This window comes from Daucus carota, chromosome 7 (genome assembly GCF_001625215.2).
Source record: "Daucus carota subsp. sativus chromosome 7, DH1 v3.0, whole genome shotgun sequence".
Lineage (NCBI taxonomy): Eukaryota > Viridiplantae > Streptophyta > Magnoliopsida > Apiales > Apiaceae > Daucus > Daucus carota.
The window spans coordinates 5,379,703-5,406,892 of record NC_030387.2 but is presented as its reverse complement, the minus strand read 5'-3'; the positions used below and the strand labels follow the sequence as shown (position 1 = coordinate 5,406,892).

At 35.4% G+C, this 27,190-nt stretch overlaps 3 protein-coding genes across 8 annotated transcripts; 2 read left to right on the top strand and 1 right to left on the bottom strand.

The window, feature by feature from the left end:
* Window positions 1–537: 537 nt before the first annotated feature.
* LOC108196137 (fanconi-associated nuclease 1 homolog) lies at window positions 538–11,032 on the top strand. 6 transcript variants are annotated; one of them, XM_064081098.1, is made up of 15 exons: window positions 541–785; window positions 868–1,006; window positions 1,540–2,015; window positions 2,103–2,207; window positions 2,686–2,947; window positions 3,029–3,091; window positions 3,636–3,710; window positions 3,858–3,976; window positions 6,520–6,593; window positions 6,692–6,764; window positions 6,954–7,094; window positions 7,180–7,394; window positions 8,518–8,791; window positions 9,076–9,326; window positions 9,923–10,127. In XM_064081098.1, exons 1-15 carry the CDS (start codon window positions 684–686, stop codon window positions 9,978–9,980), a joined length of 2,427 nt encoding a protein of 808 aa, XP_063937168.1. In that variant the 5' UTR covers window positions 541–683; the 3' UTR covers window positions 9,981–10,127. The 6 variants fall into 6 exon arrangements, with proteins under 6 accessions (XP_063937169.1, XP_063937167.1, XP_063937168.1 ...); XM_064081096.1 differs by having other exon boundaries at window positions 542–785; window positions 3,861–3,976; window positions 9,076–9,345; window positions 9,923–11,028; XM_064081095.1 differs by having other exon boundaries at window positions 542–785; window positions 9,076–9,345; window positions 9,923–11,028.
* Window positions 11,033–13,649: 2,617 nt separating this feature from the next.
* LOC108196139 (15-cis-zeta-carotene isomerase, chloroplastic) lies at window positions 13,650–16,181 on the bottom strand. Its single transcript, XM_017363267.2, has 5 exons — window positions 15,590–16,181; window positions 15,070–15,216; window positions 14,726–14,935; window positions 13,958–14,372; window positions 13,650–13,879 (listed from the first exon to the last, which is right to left on the bottom strand). The coding sequence occupies exons 1-4, from the start codon at window positions 15,992–15,994 to the stop codon at window positions 14,037–14,039; spliced, it is 1,098 nt and encodes a 365-aa protein (XP_017218756.1). The 5' UTR covers window positions 15,995–16,181; the 3' UTR covers window positions 13,650–13,879; window positions 13,958–14,036.
* Window positions 16,182–19,687: 3,506 nt separating this feature from the next.
* LOC108196497 (leucine-rich repeat receptor protein kinase MSP1) lies at window positions 19,688–24,442 on the top strand. The gene is made up of 2 exons (XM_017363797.2): window positions 19,688–20,006; window positions 20,524–24,442. Exon 2 carries the CDS (start codon window positions 20,525–20,527, stop codon window positions 24,299–24,301), a length of 3,777 nt encoding a protein of 1,258 aa, XP_017219286.1. The 5' UTR covers window positions 19,688–20,006; window position 20,524; the 3' UTR covers window positions 24,302–24,442.
* Window positions 24,443–27,190: the final 2,748 nt, after the last annotated feature.

Sequence of the window (27,190 nt, the reverse complement as noted above, 5' to 3'; positions counted from 1 at the left end):
ATTAAGAGATATTATTTTGGCAAAGAAAGATTTAGAAGCTGGTGGAAAAGAAAATTCGAAAAACTGATACAAAAATTTCCTGTTCATGTCTATGATATGAGTTTGTGAGTAAAGAAAAGAAACTAAAAATATGTAAAAATAATATTATATTGTAAACACGCCATCAGTGCGTTTTGAACTAACATTTTGATCAATACCAGTCGCGTTTTGAACTAACATTTTGAGACATTTTCTTGAAAAATGACAATAGAAATATTTTTCCGGTAAATAGCGATATTTGGAACTACTGTAATTGATTAATTAGTAAATAGACGGAGAGAGTTTTAGTTATTCGTATGAATACGCAGACATAAGTGGTGTTTGGCGTAAATATAAGCCAACTTCTGAGCTTATAAGTTATAAGCACTTATTTGTACCGTTTGTGTAAAAACCAAAGAAGCACCTAAAAAAAGTTAGTTCTGCTTATTTGTCAAACAGTTTAATCAAAAAACACTTATTTTAAACTCACCCAAACGGCCCCATAAATTACAATTTGGTTCATCCCTACAATTTGGCGGGAGTGGTCAATTTGGCGGGAGTTGAATGAGAGTGGAGCTGAGGAGTATAAAAAGGGGGGCTGGGGGCAAAACAATTGAAAACTAGGGCACAGGAAAAAACCCTAACACAAGGGGACAAGAGAGAATATGCTGACCGGAAGAGAAAGTCTGATTAGACTAATCGGGAAACGACGTCGTTACCTCCCCAATCGCCACTCTATTCTCTCCACCCCCATCTCAGAGTCACAGGTACAGTCACCTATATATATATTTTATTTATGCACATATTACCCTTATCTGCTACGTAGATTTACTTGTTTATCCGTTCCAGAGCTTTTTAACCGTCTCTGATGAGAGAAATGGAGGAGAAGGATCTTCGTGTTCGAATGCGGTGGCTTCTGATTGGGTGACTTGTCCCGTTTGTCACAATAATATCCGAGGCGATGATCGAACTATCAATTCTCATCTAGGTATATTTATCTATATCTGTTCTCCATTTCTACTGCCTTTCTATATTTTAATTGCCTTTTTGTATTTAATTAGCTTCCAATTGATTATTTTCACACCAATTGTTTGGTTGCTCAAATAATTTTAGTGGCTGAGCCAAGACTACGAGATACTTGACAAGTCACTAATCTTTTTTTTTTCTGTATGTATTGAAAGACCAGACAAAACCGATTTATTTTGGAAGACAGCTGATTTTAGAATTTAGAGTAGCCTCCACGGATTATACACGTTACACATACATAGAAATATTAAAATATGTATGAAATGCTGACAAGGGTTTCGTTGCAGGTACACATTAATTTTTTTAGTTAGTAGGAGTCGGGAAATAAACCTGAGTTTGACTACTCGTGAATAATCAAAATGAAATTAAAAAAATATTAGACCTTGCAAAGTAACATTGATTGTTTAGTTAGTTGAGATAGTGTTTTTAGATGATTTTATTGTGTTCTGATCATGTGAATATGCTTCTGGACCTTATATAGCCTAATGATTTCAGATAATTGTCTAGCTAGAGGCACTAAACGAAAACTGAGCCAGCGTACCCTCCTTGATTTGAACTTTTCGCGGGAATTCAACAAGTCAGAACATACTGAAGGTATTATTGTGCAGACTAGTCATGAGAACGATGTGTGTGGCACTCGCAACAATTCTGGTGACTCTGTTGCTGAAGAAAGTACCAGCCTAGAATGCAAAATGCACACAATTAGAGATTATATTCTAAATACACCTGCTAGTTCTTCTGAAGAAAACCCAGTGCTCAATGGAAAATTGAATTATATAGCTAGCAGCCCTTCAATTTCCCCTCAGATTTCTAGACCACAGAGTGCTGAATCTGTGGATGACATATATGGATACAACCTTATGACTTCTATCGTAGCCCGGAGATTTTGTGATAAGGTGGAGCTTAATCCTGGGGAAGCTATATCTCTTATGAGAGATCCTAGTAACGCCAAAGATCCTAATGCAATCAAGGTTCCTTACTTCTAACCGGTGTCTTCAATTGATTAGAGTTTGTTCAGATATAAGGAATTAAAAGTGTTGCATGGACCCTTGTGCCAGGTTCTTGTTGAAGATCCTGAAAGTACTAAAACAGTTGGTTTTCTACCTCGAGATTTGGCCCAATATCTATCTCCTTTAATGGATAAATTTGGCCTGTGCTTTGAGGTAAGTCGTCTTTATCTTTTTGGTCTGTTCTTTGGACACACATGCAAGCATATGCTTCAGTAAACCTTTGTTCCACATTTGTACCAATTATACCAATCAATTAGCTGCAATATAAACTTAAACTCCCAGCAAAGGAGGTAGTGTCTAAAAGCCCCATTTTAATCATATATGGTACGTTTGTAAAAGTGCACTTCCTAGCACATCTACTCCATATATTGTGACCATTTTGATCTTGAGTGTGCTGTATAACATGCATATAGCACATCTTGTAGTTTGATATTCACATTTATATTGACGAACCTACCACAGGGCAATAGATATAATTTACGCTGTAAAGTAATATAAAATCGTTTACGCAGTTGCGAGGTTAGCGAATGTGTGTTCCGTACATTACACTTCCTTTGAATTCTGCAAAACTTTTGGTCACTGGACTGGTAGATATGTTGCCATGATATTTTACTACGCAAATTTGTTACAGGGCTCCATTACATATGTTCCTGATCGTGCCCTTGCTGCTATTCCAGTTCAGATTGTTTGTTGCAAGAAGATACTTGTAGGTGAAAAAGAATGTGAAGATAATCAACTTTTCAACTCCTTGTGGAAGCATGTTTTAAATGTTGTCGAAATAGAGAAAACTTGTCCTAATAATATTAAGTACCAGCATAACTTTGTCTTGATGTTGCAAGAGGTTTTAAGGACTAATCCTCATTTAATCACAGCCGATGAGAAGACGTTTTTGGGTATTTGACAAATTTTTACTTTTAATTCTAATATTCCAATCTTATTGATATATACTCATTACCTTAGCTTCTTGTTGTCAGAATCGTTCTTATCACTTTCGGATGATGGTCAGAGACTTTTTGTTCGGCTATATACACGGAAAGGTTTCGTAGTATTCTTCCTATCTAGTCGTATCTCAGTTTTTCATGATGACGAATATATTTCATTCGTAGATCATATGCTGCATCTGTACCAGTTTTGACCATGGACCAATCGCAACTTATCATTTTCTTTTCAAAATGACGTGTTCATTTGTGTGTTTTTGCGCACAGTTGTAGATATTTCCCTTAAACAATTTACACTTTACAGTAGATAATTTGCATGTCTTATAAACTTGTAATCAAAGTATTTATTCAATACACCTATTGGAACAATTGAAATATATCATAGTATTGTGGATGGTTTATTTTACATATCTAAAGATTGTACATCAGGATTGGATGTTTTGTAATGGTAGCCTAACATTAATGTTGTATTAGGCATGTGGTTGCCGAGTCTGACCAATTTTCTTGTTTTATCCCTTGAATTTTAATTCTGATGCCCATTTTGGGTTCAGGGGACAGCCTGGCATATGTTGTCGAACTACCTATTTACCATGATATATTTGTCCTAAAACCTGCTAAAGAAACTTTATTTTCACATACTCAGGTCCATGGTTTCGGTTGGTCAACATTTCCTACAATGAAATTCTGGATTGCCGATTGGCAGCAAAAGAGCTTTCTGGTAATCTTTCACCATATGTCCTATCACTATGTCTAAGTCTTTGCATGTTGGACTTTATGAACATTCTTGCAACTTAAGCTTCAGTCACAATGTATTATTCTTAGGAATGTTAATAATGGGACAACCGATTATGTTTTGTCATGACAGTAGCAGGTTATGTTTGTTTGATTGAATCGAAGGATGATATTCACAAGGATGACCTAGAAGAGGTTTTAAATATGCTGGCTGTTGGTGACCTCCGTGAAATAATTAGTACTATGAATAAGGTTTGCAAATTTCTTATAATACAAGTAGTAGTTGTAATTATGTATTGTACAAGTTTGAAAAGTATACTGACTGTCATAGCTAAAAGTATATAATGAAGATACATGTGACCATTATAGTGCATGATATGTCCTTTTCCGTGGAGTTCATGGGCTATTTTTGAGGATATATTGAAGATTTGAATACAAGAAACACTAGTGCATCATTGCATGAACAAAGCCAAAATTAAATACACTGTTTACCTATATCAAGTGACACAACATATCCATAGAAACATATTATGTCGAGAGTATATATATCTTATATTTACTTTTATCTAATTGGCAAAGGTCAAAATCTGTTTGCCGCATTTGTTAAGCATTCCCTTTGTAGGAAAGTAGGGAACAAGTCTATCCAGGTATTTGGTTTAACTTTCCTGAAAAGCAGTCCAAACACACAATTTTCTCCTAGTGTCCAAACATTCGTTGACATAGGTGTACTCATTGTACTCCTCCCATATTTTTAGATTTCATCTATTCTGCGCACCAACCTTCTTCATTCTGAACACTCTCGATGATCTTTTTAAATTAGATCCTGACATCTCCAGTTGTTTTAGAATTGTCCAGAGGATAAATGTTTCGACTTTCAATTTATTTCATCTGAAGCAGACACACTCAAGTTGTATACATGCATGCGTTTTAGCTATTCAACTTTGGAACCTAGATTAATTTAATTAAAATAAATAATGTGTAATTAGCCAAAAATAAAAGAAAGAAAATCTCTGGTATGTAGTAATCTAGATGTATTTATGTTAGGAGAATATATTTATAGCAATTCTAGACCTAGTATCAGCTTGATAGAAAAGAGATGACTAGATAAAGGTTCCAACTACTTATTCTGTCCCTTGGCAAATAGCGTGTCAGGAGAAATCCTCGTAATAAGTCTTTTCTTTGATGCAATGCCTCTGTATTCTTTCTGTCTTACCATCATGTCTACTTGCCTTGTTGTAGTTGTAAGAGTCTATTTTTCAATTATGCACTTTGCAAGGGGGTCTATGGCTAGTTTTAGATGTGATTATCTTTGGTTTCTTACAAGGAAAATATTTTATCGTCATAAAACTTTAAACTCATATTGTTAATGAACCACCTCTACATAAATAATCAAAAGATTGCAGATTGTTATTTATTTCACCTCACATATAGCGTAAGTTGTATTTTTAGGAATATAGGAGAGACTTATTGCTCGAAATGCAAGGAATGAGTGTATGCTACATTTCATTTGCATTTTTCTTCTAGTATTGAGTCTGTTGTGTCGATCTATAAGGCAGAGGTTCTTGTCTGTTAACCTGCGAAGCAGACCTTAATTGGGTTGTCTGATTCAAGGGGTTTTCGTGCAAGTGAGTCGGTAATCTGAAGTAAAAATAAAAAAAGTCTGAAAACCAATTATCTAGTTAAGAATTTAGCAGAATATTGTGTACCTTAAATGTGGAACAAAGACATTATTATAGTGATTGAGAATTAGGGTATGCATACCTGAATCAGCCTGTATCAGATTAAATTTATGTTAGCTTGCCTCAGCAGGAATTCTTCATTGAAAGGCAAGTCTGGTGGGATAAAACTATCATACACTTGTTAACTTCAAATGTCAAGGAAACTTCCTTAAAAGGACATGGAACTTGTACTTTCCAGAATGCTACCTCTGCCTTTTATTTGATCCCCTTGCCTAAACTGACCTGCTCTGGGTTTTGGAGTCCATCATAAAATTGCTCCTGGACCATTTAAATGTCTAGGGCCTCTAAATTGGAATGTTTTAAGGATCTTTGGACTAGGTTTACAGTTAAAAATCAAATCACAGTAGAGTCCATTGGCAACATTCTGAAAGTTATACTTGAACTATATAATGTGTCCATCCAAAGTTTCTAAGGAGTCATATGCAAATGAAAGCTCTATAAAGCAGGGGTTTCTTCTGTAGTAGTGTTGATTACAGAACTTGTACATTTTTCGCTTACAGCTTACTAACTTGTAGCAGTGTCAATCTAAGATACCTGTTGCAATGTTAGGTGTTCACCAGAATTATATGCATAATTATTCCAGTTTCATTCCATATGAGAATGAAGAATGTATCTATGGATTTCAATATCTCCAATGGAGTGTTACAGATGGTTTCTCCTAAATATGGTTTATACCATAGTATCTGCTCCTAGATTGATGGCTTCTGATGACTACACATAAAGAGTAATACTGTGTGGACAGATACGAGCCAGATATTTGTCTATATCCATGATCTGACTTTAACACGCATGATTTCAGAAAAGTAAATTAGTACTACTTTTAATGGATTTATAGTTTTTATGTACTTATCTCTATGAAAATGTGCATAGAGAAGGACAACACTACTTTCATTTTAAATTAATGTTTCTTTTACATTACAGCATAGTGTTACATATACTTGGAATCTCTTAGTCCATGCCTGCTACACCAATGAATAATCTTCCTTTCATTACCCACATTCCACTATTATATGAGCTTTCATTCATTTAACACTTCCTAACTTTTACGAGTCTCAGAATAGCAAACATGGTGGCTCAAGAAAGCAAGATCTTATTGCATTGCTCACTTCAACATGTGAAGATAAATTATGGTATTATCCTATGTTTTTTCCTTTGCATTTCATTTGTCATGGCCTAATTTTTCTAAAATGGAAATTATGAACTTTCTTGAACCTATATATGTATGTAGTGCGATATTTGAGAAAACTGGAGTCTGTATACGAATATCTCCAAAAGCTGAGTCCCTTGTTTGGCGTGTTGAGGTACATTCTTAATACTTTTTAACAATTTGAAACAATAATTCTTTTTTTGATAATTAAAAACACTCACACACCTGATAGGGAGCTAGGTTGATACTGCAGGACCATGAGGCCAGTTTGTAAATAGTTAATAATTAATAATTGAGAATATGTATATTTAAAAGTCTTTATTTCATGTTAATCAACATGCAGAGGCTTTTCTTCTTAAACGGGGAGCTGGATCTGTCTACGTTTTTGCTCGTAGATATGGGGATTATCAAATATCCAACTTATAATTGCATTATATCAGACCAAATATTTTCTAGCCGAGATGATCTCCTTTCATATGAAGAGGTTTTGGCTAGTTCGAAAAACATATCAGTGTATATATTTTATTGATTTTGCTGCTGTCATCTAATCAATTGCCTAATTGTCTCAGGCCATTGAAGTGGCGCAGATTATGGATCAAGCTCTCGAGGAAAACAACCGTGACTTAATTCTGAGATGCATTGATTTATCTGATTCGCGAATCCAAGCTTCTACAGTGAGAATACATGAATCGTCACTGGTACCATTTTTTTCACGTTTTTCATCTTCTTGGGTCTACTCAAAGGTGGTTCTGTTGGGGGTCTCCTTCCTTGAGCAGGAGAATAGGTAGGTCAGCTGCTCTTGTCATACCTCTGCTTCAAATTGAAGTTGAAACTCTTAGTCAGTTGCTACTTTTTCTAAAGTATTTTTCCATAAAACATGTATGTATTATGTAACTAACTCATCATTACTACTTGTGTTTATCTTCTAGTTTTTTGCTAAAAATTGTCTCTATGCTTACTGCTAGCATCCTAGAAGTAGAATTACGTTTCATATCAATGAAAATAGAGTTGCAATTAAGAAAATTTGTGTTCTTGGCCACTCTCTTTTCCAACTTTTGTTTCTTATTCAGATGTTAGGTATCAACTGATAAAATTGAAGGTTCCTTGTTCTAAAGTGGTTGAGGTCATGGAAAAATTCCTAAATCTCTGTATAAGATTAGCACAAAACAGTTTGATAATTGAAATGTCATTTAATTCACTTAAGCAGATAAAAGAAGTTAGTTTTATATATGGTTGCACTGATACCATGAAAGCCTATTTGATGGACATAATAAGTGTGGTTAGATGATTTTTCCTTTTACCAATTTAAGTATTTCTTGTGTAGTCTGTTTGTTCATGAAACTTATTTGTAATAAATACCAAGCGAATTTAAGTCAAGATCCATGGAGTGTCAAAATGAGATATAATTTTGACATTCGGCTGAGATAATTTTGACATTCGACCTCCGTACTACTACAATGCTTTCCTCTGCATGGGAAGAAACCCTTTTAACTTAAAGTGTCTAATGCACCTGCTTAAGAGATAAATATAATGATTTGCTAGGACTTAGGATGCTGTTTTATTTGAGAAGGAAGAAATTGTTTTTACCTTCTTTCAAGGTTAGATCTTAAAGACAATATTGCATCATGGAACAGACCTGGAGGAGACCTTGAGGTCCTGTAGTGATACTATCTGCTTCTGTTTCAGTCTGCCTACACTATGTATTAATTGTTTTTTTAGGTGAGAACTCTTGCATGACGTATGCTGTCGAACGTTTTCTCCTTTTCAAATAGGCATAATCCATACCCATAATAGATCAGTTCTATCTGCTACTTAACCTAGTTGATCTATGAGGATGCTGCAGTTATTTACTCGTGAATGCTATTTGAATATATCTTCACTGCAATGATATTAACAGATGTTCTCAGGTACATTGAAGCAATAAGATTGCTCAAGCGCTTGCTTCTTAATTTCACTTCTGATAAAAGAAGAGGATACTGGACTCTGAGGCTGTCAATTGACTTGGAACATTTAGGGCGCCCCAATGAGAGTCTTACAATTGCAGAAAAGGGGCTGCTTGACCCCTGGGTTCGAGCTGGTACAAGAATCTCACTGCAGAGGAGAGTTTTACGCTTAGGGAAACCACCAAGGCGTTGGAAAACTCCAAGCTTTTCAGAATCTGTACAGAGGAAGATAACCGAGGTAATATTTGTGATTAAGGTTGTTTAGTCACTAGGTGTTCGTTTCCAGCTCTAGTAATATGTTGTCATGTCCAGAAAACTTAATGTGCTAGGGACTTCTTTATTTTGTTGGTTACGCTGCAAGCGAAACAAGGTAATATGTGATTAGGGTTGTAAGTTGACTTGTGTAAATTTTTTCCGGCTCAATTGATATATCATGATGTGCTTTGAACTTATGCTAGGAACTTTCCCTTTCTTAAAAAAAATTGTTGTTCAACCAATGTTAACTTGTTGCTGGTCTATTAGGTTCATGTGCAAGGGAGACCATTAAATTGTGTGACGGGGACAAAGAGCAGGTTTTATGGTGAAGATGGAGAACAATGTGGAGTAGAGCAGCTCGCTCTGCAATATTATGCCGGAGAAGGTGGTGGTTGGCAGGGTATTCATGCAGAAAGTGGTGTTTGGTTGACTATATTTGGACTACTAATGTGGGATATTATATTTACTGATATGCCTAATGTCTTCCGCAACTTGTATCAGGTTCTTGCTAGCTGCATGTACTATTTTTTGTATAAGGTTCTTTCAAATACACATATATCTCTTTTCTGTCGAGTCACATAAAGTTGTGCTAAAGTTTTTCTTGAATCACTCATGTCTCTATGGTCCTACCTCTGTTATGAATGTACGTAAATAAGATAATTCTGCAGATGGTCACTAGGTTGTTCGTCAACTTGGTTCTACATAAGATAGAGATTATGGAAGAATATACTTGAACTATCTCTTTACCCCCACCCCCTCACACAAAACTCGAACTGTGTATAATAGGAGATAAATACATAACTATTTAACTAGATGTTGGATTCCTGATATCCTGATTTGAATAAGTAATTTAAGTCAAGTGAGTTTGTCTACAGCTTCTGATGAAAAGAGGAGTAACCACAACTAACAATAATATCTGTAGGATTGAGTGGTGTAATATCATATAGTTAAGGAGCTTATGAAATCACTTTTGGAATGAAGAACTATTTTTCATCGACGTGCTTCACTTGTTAACCTTCGTTTTCATATCATTATTGTGGATCGTCACTGCATTAGAACAATCTTTCCCTTCTACAGTGCAATGATTAATCCGCACTTTTGTTTTTCGTTGCAGACTGCACCCTTGGATATGGACACAGATAGCTTCTATGAATCAAGAAAGAGCCTCATAGAATCACTGCTAGAAAAGGTTCAGAATGGTATGGCTGAGGAGATTCTCATCACTTCGTGGGAATCACATTTTGGAACAGCATGCCGAGGCGTGAAGTGGGACAACCACTCTCTTTCTGATCTTCGTGCAATTGTTACTTGCATAGGGGGTCCCTGTCTGGCCTCGATTTGCCGACATTTGGCTCAAGATTATCGCAGCTGGTCTAATGGAATGCCTGATTTATTGTTATGGCGATTCCATGGAGATTACAATGGTGAGGCAAAGCTTGTTGAAGTTAAAGGGCCCAGGGATCGGCTTTCTGAACAGCAGCGTGCATGGCTTCTCTTCTTAATGGATGCTGGTTTCAATGCTGAAATTTGCAAAGTGAGACCACTCCTTTAACCCAAAGGTACAATAATATGAAATTACAATGCTTAAACTACAATTGACCTCTTGTCCCGGCGGTATCTGCCTCAATTCCTTCAGAGTTCAAGTCTTTAAATCTTGGCAAAGACAAGGTGGGTGTGAGTGCATTTGATTATCAGAAAGAATGCTTAAACTGCACTTTCTTATGGGTTGGGAATTGACGGGGAAAGTCCATGAACATAAAGATTGGAACTGGTACAACTGCAGAACAACATGAAACTCGGTTTTTTGCTTTCCAGATGATTGTGCTGATTCCAAAGATTGTGGTTGTAATCAGAATGCCCATATTCTCCGATGCCAATATTAATTCTGGAAGCTCGAATAAACCTTGTATTGTGTCGGAGTAATTACTTTCAAAGCTTTGGCATTTCTTGGTCTTCAAGCTGCTTGGATTTTAGTCACTGACGAGATACTCCATGAACATCAAGGTTGGAACAGGAACTGGAACTACAGAATAAATCGAAGCTGGGTCTTTTTTGGCTTTCCAGATGATTGTAGTGGTGATCACTGATCAAGATGAACAAATATTCCCAATAATGTCATTATCAATGCTGGATGCTCGAATAAACCCTGTACAATAACTATTTTGTATATTCTTTTATAGACATCCATGCAAGTATGCAACAGATACTGTTGTAGATGTTGATCATGTAAATGTAGATTGTTACATCATTACTTGTGAGTATATAATCCATTCATCTAGTTTCGTCCTGGAAATTTAGTTTGACAACATTATAATTTTGGAGAAAAGGACTTCTTACAAACTTGTTTCAAATTCTAGAATTTTTCGTTATATTTTTTTTCCAAAAAAATATTAAATTGAGTTCTTTCAGAATACTCTTATTGTTCTTAAACCTAATCTGTGTCAAATCGACTACATACTACAGAAAAATACATTACAAAATGTAAAAAAAATATCAATTGGTTGGGGAAAACTGAACTACTGAAGTGATTGGCATACTCAATTTGGTTCCCTTCCACCTGGTAGGCTCGTTCGTTTATCGGGAAATAGCTTTAGTTTTAAACAATTGATAGAAAGTTATAAATATTTTATATTGTTTTTTGAAAAAATTCCCGCCACTTATGTATTATAAAGAAAATTATGAACATCGGTGAGAAAATGTAACTCTCCTCAGCCTTAACCCGCCAATCCTCGCCTTGTTGTTACTCCCTCCATCCCAAAATAGTTGTCACATTTGATTTTGTGCCAGTCAAATTGACTAAAGTTTGACTGAGATTTATTAATATTTTATCAATTGACAAAATAAAAAAATATGCCATCAAAAATAACTTTTAATCTACTTTAACTTGTAATTTTCAGTTTTTTAAAATAATAAGTGATTGACTTATAATCTTTGGTCAAAACTTAGTCAATTTGACCAACGAAAATAGAAATGTGACAACTATTTTGGGACGGAGGGAGTACTCCCTTTGTTTTTTAATATATAACGTTTGATTTTTTGGCACACATTTTTAAGTGCTTTGACCGGGTAGTTAAAAAGATTATTTTTGAAAATTTCTTTTTCTGAATAAAAATATGTAATCAAAATTTTAATTAACAAAATAAATAAATCAAAAATTAATAATTTTTACTATCCGGTCAACCCACCTAAAGTTACTTGCCCAAATCAAAAGTGTCATATAAAAAAAATAGAGAGAGTATTTTCTAATTTTTCTAAAATTTTATTATTTTCTATATTGGAACGGGGAGAGAGAAGTTGTTAGGTGTTTTCCGGTCTTTCTCACAATGACCCAATTTATCAACAGTTTTTCCGTGGTGTGTCCATGGGCACATGTTAAGCGCGAAAAATTTTGTGCTTAGATCATTTTGATTGGCTCCTCTCTCTTGATAATGGTGTACTCCCTCTGCAAATACACCAACCACACCAATCAAAATCTCTCAAATACAAAAATTTCGGCGTTTAGCATGTGCCCATGAGCACACACTAGACAAACCGATTTATCAATTATAACAACATGCTTCCCCAAGTAATCCTGTCACACCAAAACCATACCTGTAATGACTTATTTAATAAGTACTTTCCAAACAAGGGTTGTACGCAGATCGGATTGGTCAGGAATCAGGATATAGAAGAGTTTTGTAGCTCAACCCAAGTATTACGGTTTGAATTAAAATTCGACCAGTTTCTGGAAAACAAATTTATAATCCAACCCTGTATATTGTATATCGGTTCAGGTCGTTTTGAATGAGCATATTTATACCATTCAGTGCAATATATTTCATCAAACCAATAACATATATGTGACCAGTATTTAAAGTTTCCCGATTTATTTATAAATCTCCGATTAATTCTTAGAAAATATTTTATCTATTCATCTATTACATGATTTGACTAAAATTCCCCGACTTATTGAAATCCTCAAATAAATCCTAAATCCTGGATCAGTACGTCAACCAATTCCAATTGCCGATTTCTGCAACCATGTAACATAGTACCTTGCAATCTTAATGGCAGCCTATTGAGATACTGTGTATGCAAAGAATACAAATACAACATGAAACTACACGGACTATCAACTCATGGTAAAATGATATGGACACTACAAGTTAATGAAGAGTCCTAGAGAACATAGTAAAGTTACTGTGTTGATCTCACTCATTAATTATTTGAGCTTGGTCGTTGCTCATTCGTGAGATTCGTGAGAAGAGGTGAAGATATTGAAGATATTACTTAGTAACTCTAAATGCATTCACATTTATACACTAGCAAAAATGCATACCACAACAATTACTATGATTAGCTCCAGATAATTAAGCACAAAATCACAAATAAAACACAATTATCCTTGTCTAACTCAGCAAAGCATGTCTCTACTATTTCAACACCATATGACCCTCTAAAGGTTTTAACACCGCACAAAAGATTTTTTTTCCTCACAAAGATGTTTGACCAATCGTTTCTTTTTAGAAACAATGAGTTATTTTGAGAAAAATTTGATATTTATATAATATGTTTTAGTATAACATATTTAATTGGTATTTAATATTTCTCACTCGCAGAAATAAATCACTTATCTTTCCTTTTCTTTTTTAAGAATACATTTGCGTAGTCTTTGCCTGGCATGCAGATATACCTTCACCCAAACATCAAGTTCTGTCTTATTCTCTACGACCCAACCCGCAGCAACTCTTTTCCATATAAAAAGGAGTATTCTTAGTTCTTCTCTTTTCCTTTTTCAAGGAGAATTTATTAATCTAAATTTGACATGAACACATTCGCCCATTCATTACAGATTAGATAAATAGATAGAAGAGTAAATCATTGCCTTGGAAAATTGTAATGAGGAACAAATTGGTATAAAACAATAGTACTTGTCTAGTCTGTAGATATAATGATACCATATGCTTGCCAATAATACACAAAAATTTACTAATATATATATTTATGTATTAACAGTATACCTATATATTAATCTCTTACAGGAGCACATTGGTAGTGAACCGCCAATTCTTTATTACCAGCAACCCTGCATCTGGAAACAAAAGAACAACATTTAGCGCAACTTACTTCAGTAATTAAATAAATATGGCGAAGATATAGGCATCTTTACCCGATCATAAACATTTGGCTCTCAAACCGAAACTTCGCAACTTCTTGGTTTTCTTTTCGCGGAAGATAGTGGTTCCGACCTACCAATGTAGCCCAAAACTGGCAGCTCGCATTAGTGGGTGCGCAAAGTATGCTCCTAAGGTAATAAATGTGATTGCTGCATAGGGCAACCTAATGAATTCCTTGTAGTAATCTTTCGGTAACTTTTGACGACCCTCGAGAATAGCTGCAAATGGTATGACACTTGTTCGGCTTTTTACAAGCTCGAAATCTTCACCATATCGAATGGCCAGCCTTCTGTCACCATTCCAAACACCAAAGAGATGATGGCCTATTAGGCCAACCGAAGCTGCCACTGCTACAGAGTTCCCAATCCAGATTGTGTGAGCAAGACACCACATCACCTGCCCAACCATCTGAAGAGGAATATAATTCAGAGAATCATGTCATTGCATTATTACATATGTAGATATGCACTTTGAAAAATGGATCAAGGTGAAGAATTCAATATCTTAAATGTACTCTGCATATTACATAACGCAAAGAGTGAAGATTGAAAAAGTGTGCAACATAGCTGCGGGTTGGCACAGCCTTAACTAATCTAAAAATCCTGTCCAGTGCAGATAAAATAGATGTATTATAATATCCTATTATGTGATCACAGCACCGATTGATGTGCGATTACTTTCATGACATCTAACGACTTACAAGAAACAAAAAAGAGTCCTACAGTAACTAAAACATGAATGACAATGATGGATCTTATCACCTGTGGGTGCCGAGTAATTCTCATGATCCCACTTTCCCAAAGATGCATTTTGGGCTTGTCTACTGCTGCGACCTCTAACAAATTAAAGGTTGACGGATAGAGAAAGAAAAAGGAAACAAAATTAGAGAGCCATAATAAATGATGTAACAGGGAAACATCCTGCAGCTGCCATAACTGAACACCATCGTATCTGTGATTGATGAAATACACCTGAATCATAATATTTGAGGTTAATAAATTGCAATCAAGCCTTTAAAGCATCTATCTTCTGATAGCATGTTATAAGACCAAAAGATACTAGTGTGACTTAAATTACAATCATAAGAAGAGGACTGTAAACTCACAACAGTGCTAACAGCGAGGGGAAGAGATGTGCCAGCAAACAAGACACGGAACGCACGTTCTCCAATAAGTTTCTCACCAGCATCTCTAAGACTAGCCAAGCCACTATGGACACCAGCAAAAATGAGAATGAGGAGTAACATCACCACCTGCATAAGCATGTTTCATCTGATATGATTACTCATGCATGTTTAATTAAGAACATGATATATATTTAGCAAGGTAAAAGGATTCCATAAATAACCATTACCACGGAAAAAAGACAGTACAGGAACCAAAAAAGATCAAAATATAATGCAAAGTACTGATTAAAAAGATATTTTACACTGGTACTGATATTATTTCAAGCTCATTCCCTCTACAAAAGCTACAAAGCAAGTTTAGACTCAATCAACAAAAGAAACAGTTTTAACCTTTAATATCAATTAAATTTTCCTAATTGCAAACAAGTAGTTTCTCCAATACATATAATCACAGCCCAAACAAATCTTGTGCACTAGTCAATTCATAAAGCATACATACCTCAGGGCTATCTGAAATGGCAGAGACAGCATTAATAAAATCTTTCCCAATCCCAGTAGAATTATCAATCCAACCCACCTGAAGAATAAACAACACAACCCCTAAAACCCCACCAAAATAAAGCCACGAAGAAACCTTCTGCTGACCCAACTCAAAAACTGCAGCATCCTCCCCAACCAGCAAATCTTCATCTGGGTCAATACTAATACTACTTCTTTCATCTGTTTCGCCAATTGCTTGAATTTTCTTGAAATTTGATAGTTGGGAATTAGGGAGCTTTCTGGTGGGCAATTTAAAGGGGTTGTTAATAGTGATGTGTGTGAAGGATGAGGTGAGTTTTAAGTGAAAAGATTTGGGCTTTGATGATAGAGGGAAGGGGGTTGTGAGGAGGATTGAGTTTGCCATTTCTTGAGGTTTCTTGTTACTCTGTCTCTCTGTGTGTGTGTGTGTGTGTTTGTGTGTGATAATAGTAACATGTAGTGTATGTAATGGAAGGTGGGGAAGACAGAAAAGAATCTGAAAAGAGTTGTGCTCTTGGGTTGGAGTTTTGGATAGTAGCCTAGTGTGGACAAAATGAGTTTCTCACTATTTTACTATTTTAGGTTCCATTTCAGATCCCTATTTTAGGTTTCATTTCCATGATTTGTCATTTCTATGTCATTTGACTCATTTCACATCCCACTGTTCTAAATTTTTAGTTTCGGTGGATTAATCTCTTTTCCTATTTTTTTCTTTTTTAGAAAAATTAGCCCTTTGAAATCCATGCAAGGCACATATACAGTTTCTAATAATCGAATAATAAATAGGTTAATTTTTTTAAAAATTTAATGCGACCAATTTAATATTATAAAATTTAAAATGATTGTTGATATATATATTTTATAAACATTTCATTAATTTATAATCTTGATTATCACTCTAATTTTCTAATATTATCGTATTCTAGCCATAACATGCATGCTATTTTTTATATTAACTTTAAGAATATTTACTCGTTTGAACACTTTTATTTGGCTTGAATTTTCTATTTTTCTCCATCCATGCTACAAAATGTTCAAATTTTGAATCCCGTCAAAAACATATCACAATACATTATTAATTCAAACAAAAAAAAATTAATAACTAATATAATATACACGTGCATCGCACGGGTTATAGGCTCGTATATTATTAAAGTTAAACATGAAAAAATAAAATATCAAATATTCTTTTGTTCACATGACACATACATATTATATGTAGTTTTAAAACCAAAATGACAAGCTAGCGTAGTAGTGTGAAAGAAGTGGATGTTAGATGCACTCAAATTTGTTTCTACAAAACCACAAACTTTTTACCAAATATTAGATAAAAGGATAAATCACTCTTTTCAAACAAATAAAAAGTCTCTAGTAATTCGATTTATAAATAGATTATTTTTTCTTCTTGAAGAATCTGATGCGATCAGTTTAATATTATAATATTTAAATGATTTTTGATATATATATATATATATATATATATATATATATATATATATATATATATATATATTATGAACATTTAGTTAATTTATCGTCTTGATTATCGCTCGAACTTTCATTTTTGCCTTAAAAAAAAAGAACTTTCTAATACTATCGTCTTCAAACCATAACATGTATACTATTTTTTACATCAGTTCTAAGAAATTTACTTGTTTGAATAATATTATTATACTTAAATTTTCTATATTTCTCTATTTATACTACAAAAGGTTCAATTTTTGAAACTCGTTAACAACATATTACAATAAGTTATTAATTCAAACACATATAAGAAATTTTTTTGCGGGAACACATATAGGAAAATTAATAACTATTATAATGGGTTAATTATCTAATTGGGCACTCACTTTACACCAATATATCATTCGGGACACTCTCGAATTTTCGGTCTCATTTGAAACATCGTTTTCAGAAATTGTATCAGTCTTAAAAATAAAATGTTAAATTTGAAAATAAATCGATAGTATGAGAAGTGTTACTCACGGGGCTTTAACACAGTAGGCTATTAGATTTTGTAGGCACGATTAATTGAATTTCCGTGTCCGAAAAATGACTATATATGGATTATTAAGGTTCTTCATAACCCATCTCTTCCACCATCAATTTTACCCATTTTTTGGACGCAGAAATTCAATTAATCGTGCCTACATAATCTCTACTGCCTACTATGTTAAAACCCCATGAGTAACACTTCTCAATCTGTCGATTTGTTTTCAAATTTATCATTTTATTTTTAAGACTGAAATAATTTCTGAAAATGGTGTTTCAAATGAGACTAAAAATTCGAGAGTGTCCCGGATGATATATTGGTGTGAAGTGAGTGCCCAATTAGATAATTAACCCCTATTATAATACACGCGTGCATCACACGGGTTATGGGCTAGTATATCATTAAAGCTAAATATGAAAAATTAAATATCAAATATTATTTTGTTCACATGAGAGATTGATATTATTTGTATGGTATCAAAACACAAATGGTGTAATTTAGCATAGTAGTATAATATAAGTGTACATTAGTGGATGCACATAAGTCTTTTCACATCAATAAAAAACCTCATGAAGTGACTTCATGAAGTGACTTGCTCACATACCCATGTTGGGCTATTATTAATAGAATAGATAGATAGATATCTAACTAGAGGTGCAATTGTTTCCAAATAATTTTGAAAATGCATATTTTCGCAGATTTATTAAAAATTTTCTCATATTGTTAGTAGGGGTTGATAAATCGAATATAAATCCGATTATTAATAATAAACTGAATGTTTGGATCATCAAAATTTATTCTGATTCTGATTTACTCGGATATCCGGTTCGAATATCTCCTTATTCATATATCCGTTTTAATCGGATCGAATTAGTCTGAATTAGTTATATAATTAAATTTAGTCTATAAATTATTCTTCAATTTAATTATGTTTTTAACATGTTACAACTAAATTTATGAATTATAAAGAATTAGTGACAATTTAGAAATCAAAATTTTTGGTTTCAACATTTATAAACTTATCCTTTTTATATTTACTTTAATAAAAATATATAATTTAATTTTTATAAATTCGCATAAATGATATTTGTGATTATAAAATTGACTTTATTTAATTAAATACTATAATGATATACATTAGTATCATTGACTATAATAATTTATATGATTCATATTTACTCTAGGTCTCTTCTTAACGTAATGTGATCTTAAAGTTAATAATTTTTGAAAAAAATAATGGGATTTTCCATAAATATTCCAAGTTTAGAAATTTTTGAAAATATTGTAATTTTTTTAAAAGAATTGCAATCTTCCAAATAAAAATCGTAGAAATACTATTTTATGAAATCTTTAGGTATTTTTAATCATATTTACAACAAAATCATATATGCAACGAGTGAGGCGACTTTGAAAATATCTGTTTGGAAATTAATTTTATCATAAGGAAAATCAATTGACACATCGAAATTTTCAAAGATTTTAACACCATCATAATCTTTGTGTCATGTGTCAGAATCAATTGACTTTGAACACATGGCACAAAAGATTATACTTAGGTAAGGACTTGAACCAAATGTTTTGAAACATCAAGAACCGGAAATATGGAATCTTTAGTGGAGGGACCTAAACAATAAAAGCCGAATAGTTCAAGACCTGTCAATTGATTTTCCCTTTATTATATAGTAAGTTGCAAGCAGTTCTCTTCGGTTCATTGTTGAGCCCTGTTTTAGACGCATTTTGCAGTAGCCCTACGCTAGACGCCTAGAAAGCAAAACTGAAAGTACGACTTGAAACAAAAGAAATCCTAAGACAGCTTTAACGAAGGTTACAGTTAGAAGATGTGCTTTGTTTTGTTTTTAGTTGGAACAATCAAAGGCAAGTGATTACAGATAAGTTGAAAACTCTAAACGGACAATTTGAACAGAAAAAGATGCATACATGTCTCATGATGTGTATAAGAGTGGAATATGGAACGTAGTAGCTAGAGAACAAAAGTTGTTGGGATCCATATAGCGTAGCGTATCAACGTAAAGGAGGAAGCGAGTTATGTAGTCTGTAACTGTCCTTTTGGCAGGAGCACAACAAGTTGTGTGTGTTTTGCTTGTGCATTACACTTTTACTATTTCTGGTATAGAGAGGACGCTCATGCTTTCTGCGCGCCTACACCACTAAAACTGCAAATATTTTTTCTCCTTTTTACTACTTTCCCATCAATATCACAATCAATCATTGCTTCTTCTTCTGATCACAGAGAGAGACTGAGAGAGAGAGGGAGAGAAACAGAGAGAGAGAGGGAGAGAGACTGAGAGAGAGAGGGAGAGAGAGAGCACCGCATGAGCTAACTGAAGGCTGTTCTGTTCTCCATTTCATTAGAAGCCCGTCAATTTGTAACAAGGAAATACAGGTAACTTCTTCTTCTTCACCATTTTTATGTATATGTTTACAGAGCTGCTAAAAACCTTTCCTTGGTGTGAAAAAACCATTCTTTGATTAAATTGGGAGTTCTGAAATCAAGAATCATAAGCAATTCTTCTTGTTATTGTAATCCCTTTTTACATCTTCGGTTGCATGCTTCTTGTTTTTCTTCAAGTTGAGTATATGGTTTTTTTTTTTTGGCAAAGGCTTTCCTTATCATATGTTGTGATTTAAATTCGAGTTTTAGTTATTTCTTTTGATTCACATATTTGAATGAACAAGTCCTTATATTTGTTGTGTTGGAATTATAAACTGAAGCGCCACATTTTTCAGCTAGTAAATATAAGTTACTGATCATATGATTCCGTAGAAGCCTGTATATAATCAACTCCTAATCTTTATAAAATTTTTATCAGAAGGCTGTTAAAAATTGGCCCTTTTCATATTACTGTACTTTTTTTATGTGTATTCATCTTGATTTTTTTTTTTACTTTCTGCAACTCCAGGATGGCTCTGATTGTCGTATTTCTCTACCTCATATCATTACATGTATGTGATGCCACACATTCAGATGAAATGGAAATAGAGTCACTAATGATTCTAAGGAAATCTCTGATCCACCAAAGAAATGCATTCCCGAGTTGGTTTGATTCGAAGATTCCTCCATGCAACTGGACTGGCATAGAGTGCGAGGGTCCAGTAGTCACGGGAATAGATCTATCTTGTACAGTGTCACCCCTGAATATTCCATTTCCAGATATTGTTGGAAAATTTAGCTCGCTGAAACACCTTAATCTAAGTGGCTGCGCGCTGGCTGGAACTGTTTCTGCGGATATTTGGAACTTGAAGAATTTGGAGACGCTGGACTTGAGTGTAAACAATCTGGTTGGGACACTGCCTCCAACTCTCTCTAACCTGAAAAACATAAGACAACTTATTCTTGATGACAATAGTTTCTCCGGCCCTCTACCATCAACAATTGGACATCTTAAAGAGCTTTTTGAATTGTCTGTTCATGCAAACTCTTTTTCTGGAGAAATTCCTTTGGAGCTTGGATATCTAGAGAATTTGGAGTCTCTGGACCTTGCTTTTAATCACTTCTCAGGGGAAATTCCGTCTACTTTCAGCAACCTTACAAGTATTTTGTATGTGGATGCTGGTCATAACAAATTAACAGGAGCAATATTTCCTGAAATTGGAAACTTGCTGACGCTTAGAATACTTGAACTCTCGCATAATTCACTTACAGGGCCCTTGCCGTCAACAATTGGTAATTTGAAAGACTTACAAGTGCTTAATCTGGAAAACTGCAGGTTCACAGGAAACATTCCTGAGGAAATGTCAAAATTGACGGCGTTGGCCTCATTAGACATAGCTCAGAATAATTTTGAGGGAGAACTACCTTCAAGCTTTGGCAAGCTTACAAATCTTGTTTACCTTCTTGCCATGAATGCAGGATTGAGTGGAACTATACCAAGAACATTGGGAAACTGCAAGAACCTAAGTATCTTGGACTTGTCTTTCAATTTACTATCTGGTCCATTGCCTGATGATCTTGCAAATCTAGAATCACTCAACTCACTTGTTCTCGAGTCAAATCACCTGTCTGGCCTGTTACCTGAGTGGCTCTTCAAGTTTAAGCGTGTAGAGTCCATAATGTTAGCGAAAAACAACTTTTATGGGCCTTTACCAACCCTTCATATGCCATCTTTAATGTTTCTTGATGTGAGTTCCAATAAGCTTTCTGGTGAGTTGCCTGCGGGAATTTGTCAAAACAGCTCCCTTACCTCTTTACTACTGTCTGATAACAACTTCAATGGTACCATAGACAACACTTTCCGGAATTGTTTAGGCCTGACAGACTTGGTGTTGTCTGGAAATGAACTGATTGGTTCTGTACCTGCTTATTTTGGGGAGCTTCAACTGGTTACCCTGGAACTTTCCAAGAATCAATTCTCAGGCACTGTCCCTAATCTATTATGGGAATCCAAAACACTAATGGAGCTGTCATTAAGCAACAATATGCTTGGAGGCCAGATACCAGCTGCAGTATCTAAACTTCCTACCCTACAAAGACTTCAACTGGATAATAATCTCTTTGAAGGAAGCATTCCAAGATCCATTGGTCAACTCAGAAACTTAACTAATCTATCACTACATGGTAACAAGTTGACAGGAGATCTACCACTGGAGCTTTTTGACTGTAGGGAGCTTGTGTCTTTGGACCTTGGCTTTAATCAGCTCACAGGTTCTATTCCGAAAGCCATCTCTCACCTGAAAATGCTTGACAACCTTGTGCTTTCGAACAACGCCTTATCTGGTCAGATACCACAGGAGATTTGCTCTGGATTCCAGAAGGTACCTTTACCTGATTCTGAGTTCATACAGCATTATGGAATGCTAGATCTGTCCTATAACGAGTTATATGGTCCAATTCCTACATCAATCAAGCAGTGCATCATTGTGAGGGAACTACTGTTGCAGGGAAACAAACTTAATGGGAGCATTCCTTCTGAGATATCGGAACTGACAAACTTAACTCTTCTTGATCTGTCTCAAAACTTGCTGAAACGGCCAACTGCTCCTTCATTCTTCTCAATGAGAAATCTCCAAGGACTGACACTTTCGCATAACCAGCTGAGTGGTACCATCCCTGATGATATTGGGTCACTAATGCCGAATTTAGCAAAGGTTGACTTATCTGGTAATTGGCTCACAGGTTCACTTCCTTCATCCTTCTTCAATATGAAGAGCTTAACCTACTTAGATGTTAGCACCAACTCTTTCTCTGGACCAATATCTTTCAGTCTAAAGACCACCAGTTCTCTTGTAGTCCTAAATGCCAGTAACAACAATTTTTCTGGAACCTTCGGTGATACTGTCTGTAATTTAACCAGCCTTTCCATCCTAGACATTCACAACAACGCCTTCACTGGAAGCTTTTCTTCCCTGCTGTCCAATCTTGATGCAATGACATACCTAGACTTTTCTAACAATAAATTCCATGACCCGTTTCCCTGCAGTGTTTGTAGCATCGAAGGCCTCACATTTTCCAACTTCAGTGGCAATAGTTTCAGTAGCCAGGTGCCAGAAACTTGTACACAGAGCAGACCGTGCATATCTTATCAGCCAGTTCCGCCTTCTGGACACAAGTACTCTCCACCACTTCTAAATCATGCCTCTATGTTGGCTATCATACTTAGTGCTGCATCTATATTCCTAATCCTACTCTTTGCACTTGCAATATGGCGTATGATGCGACATGAACCTCTAACTCTTGACTGTGGAAAGGGTACATTAGAGTCAGAGTCCATGGATGTGCTTCTAGGAAAGAGGCGAAAGGAACCGCTGAGCATCAATATTGCAACATTTGAGCAATCACTTGTTCGTATAAACCCTTCAGAGATATTAGCAGCAACTGAGAATTTTAGCAAGACTAACATAATTGGGGATGGTGGATTTGGCACTGTTTACAAAGCCTTTCTTCCAGAAGGCCAAACAATTGCTGTCAAAAGGCTTTATGGGAATCATATGCATGGTGATAGGGAATTCTTGGCTGAAATGGAGACTATTGGGAAGGTTAATCATGAAAATTTGGTTCCTTTACTTGGTTATTGTGTCTCTGCTGAAGAAAGATTTTTGATATATGAGTACATGGAGAATGGAAGCGTTGATATGTGGTTGAGAAACCAGGCAGATGAAGTTGAATTACTTGATTGGCCAACTCGATTCAAAATCTGCTTAGGATCAGCTAAAGGAATTGCCTTTTTACATCATGGTTTTGTTCCTCACATCATCCATAGAGACATCAAAGCAAGCAATATCTTATTAGACAGCAACTTTGAGCCAAGGGTTTCTGATTTTGGACTAGCTCGAATCATCAGTGCCTGTGAAACACATGTTAGCACTATGCTTGCTGGGACACTGGGATATATTCCACCCGAGTACGGACAGACAATGGTGGCCACTTTTAGGGGTGATGTCTACAGCTTTGGAGTAGTGATGATGGAGTTGGTCACAGGAAGGGCACCAACAGGACAAGCTGACATTGAGGGGGGGAACCTCGTAGGCTGGGTCAGACGGATGGTTGCAACCGGGAGGCAATGTGAAGTACTAGATCCATATGCCTCTGATTCAACAGTGTGGAAAGATCAGATGCTCTGTGTTCTAAGTATTGCACGTTCTTGTACGTGTGAAGATCCATTCAAGCGACCTACCATGCTCGAAGTTGTGACACTGCTGGAGGAGATAAAGAAAACTGGCACCTATGATGATTTAAACTAAGTCGCAATGTAAGTTTTGTATGCCTAGGAAGGATGCTTGTCACTACTTGAATAAATTACAATATTTGCGACTGATGAGATATGCTATTGTCTGTATCAATTGATCTGATGAAGATGCAAAAAAAGAGGAACTTTAAATCAACAGTCTATTTAGGCTATTTATAACGTTCTCATTTCGCTGCTGTACCAAGTAAGATACTTACCTACTTGAACTGACATCAATATATTTTATTTGGTGCATAACTACTTGAAGCATAGTAAGACAGAGAAATCTAAATTCATCATCTTCCAAAACCACTGCAATAATTTTTTCTGAAATAGAATTTACAACTAAAAACAAGTTACCAAATCTCCAAACAACAAACTGAGTTGAAGGTTGTCATCAGTCATCACCACTTATAGAGCACTTGATCCCTTTCCGCTTTACCTATTATCTCAGAGATAGTTCTTTGACATGCTTCAGCGTCGCAGATCCTCAACATTACCTCCAGACCTTTCTTCTTACACAATAATGCCAGATTCTTCTTTACATCATCATACTTTTGATTCATATTCTCAAGTTCTTCTTCAACTCCAGTCCGAATAGTGTCAATTCCATAGTGATGTACGAGTTTAACCACTTTAAGCACTTGAATCCGAAGAGTAAGTTTCTCTTCCCCTTGCAGGTCCTTATTTTCAACCAATTCCAACAATTCATCAAACAAAGTTGACAGTTTTTTCGCTTGACCATAGCTGAGCAAGTGTTGATATGCATTTTCAAGTTCGTACAGCGCTTTAGGCAACCCTGTCGATCTCAAGCTTTCGCTATAGTTGATAATGGGATGATTTTCATAATCTGCTGGTATGGAAAACATTGCTGATCTTGCATCATCTCGGACACAATTGAATCCTTTCTCATTGTCTTGCATTGGTTCGAAGTACTTATTGGATCTTATACAATCTCGTATATGCTCAATTCCGTGCCACTCATCTTCATATTCTTGCACCACTTCCGAGTGCTTATTGGATCTTATACAACCTCGAATATGCTCAATCTCTTGCTGATAATCAACTTCTTGTTCAAATTGTTTATTGGATCGAATACAACTTTGAACATGCTCGATGCCGTACAGAGCTTCATCTTCATCTGCTTGAACCAGTACAGAATCCTTATTGGATCTTATACAACCTCGAATATGCTCAATGTCTTGCTCATTTTCATCTTCATTTGCTTGCACCACCGCAGAGTCCTTATAAGATCTTATACAACCTCGAATATGCTCGATGTCTTGTTCATTTGCATCTTCATTTTCATAGTCCTTACTAGAGCTTATAGAACCTCGAACAGACTTGATCCCTGGCCGATGATGATGTTCGTTTGGTAGAGGGACTTGAGAATGAATGCTAGATCTCAACCTGGATTGAATGCTCTCGGTCCCTAACTTGTATGTATATATTTCCAAGCGCTTCAATTGCTTTTGCAAAGCATCGGAACCAACTTCAGGAAATGTGTGGTAATATTCTTTTCCCATATCACTTGGGGGAGTATCTGATAGAATTGAGTGCACGAGTTGAGACCATGCCTCTGTAGCAATTGCTTTTCTAGTGCTGTCCAAGCCCATATTTCTTGCGCATAGATATCACCCTTGGATTATAAGGAGGAAGAAGAAAACTCTATTTCGTTTGGTGCATCTAAAGATAATCTTTATACATGATCGACGGAAGTGGGTCGCTAGACTTTTTGACACTCTAGTCACAGCGTGTGGTTGTTTCTTCTGGAATCCTTTTACTTATCAACGCGGTAGCTTATCTTAATGGACACGGAAAACAATAATGCGAGGCAACTGACCAAATTTCCTGTAAACATGAATAACTAATCTCTCGGTCCCATTCAAATATTTATGTTTAGATTGTCATGAAATTTAAGAAATTATGTAATATAAAAAATGAAAATGTAAGAAAAGTGAGGACAGTGAATGTGATCAATTGATATTTTAATATATAAAGCAAGTATAATTAAAACGGTCTTTTTAGTGTGATCATGGGCACACACTAACAACTTTTTTGTGAGGTGTAAGATTTTTATTGGTCATGCTTTTTGTGCATATACAGGGGGCCATGATTATTAATGAGTCTTAACCAATAGAAATCATCCACCTACTCAAAAAGTGGTTGTTAGCACACTAGAAAATTCGTAATTAAAAATGTATCTAAGTAAAGTTTAAATAAATGTTTAGGACAAGGGGAAATCACAACTTAAAAGATGAAGAATTTGATGGCATCAATCTCAAAATGGTTATGAAGTATTAAGGGCCAGACTATTAAGAGGAAATCTCCAAGAATCCTTTGAATGCAAAATGGTGGGGGATATATGCTTGGTAGCATATTTTGAAGGTTTCAGAGCTGACTCATGATCAATCCTCCTCCTCAGGCAAAGACTTACCATTGCTCAATCTATTGGACTCCACATTCATGTTTCTGTCCTCTAAGGTTGACCTCTATTCATCTACAATGAACATAATTCGTGTCCAACTGAATAAAACCACAGCGTAAAAGGCTTTGAAGGCAGAAGCATTTGACCAAGGGGCCATTTGGAATTTTAGATCATGAGAATTCATTCCGGATAACTAAGTTGAAATCCCATTATCCAAACATCACCTAATTTCGACACAATGCCACTTCTGAAGTTGTGCAATACATGGTGAAAGATTGAACAGATAATAAAATTTGCCTAATACTGAATGCTTACCGAACGAGGGGAATTGCACGTAAGAGAAGGGGGAATCATATCAAAAGCACAAGACCATTCTTTATACATCAACTCATACGGAATTGTTGTTAAAACAAACAAGACCAACCCAAAATAACACACATTCCGACATTTCTTAACACAGATTCCATAACAAGTACA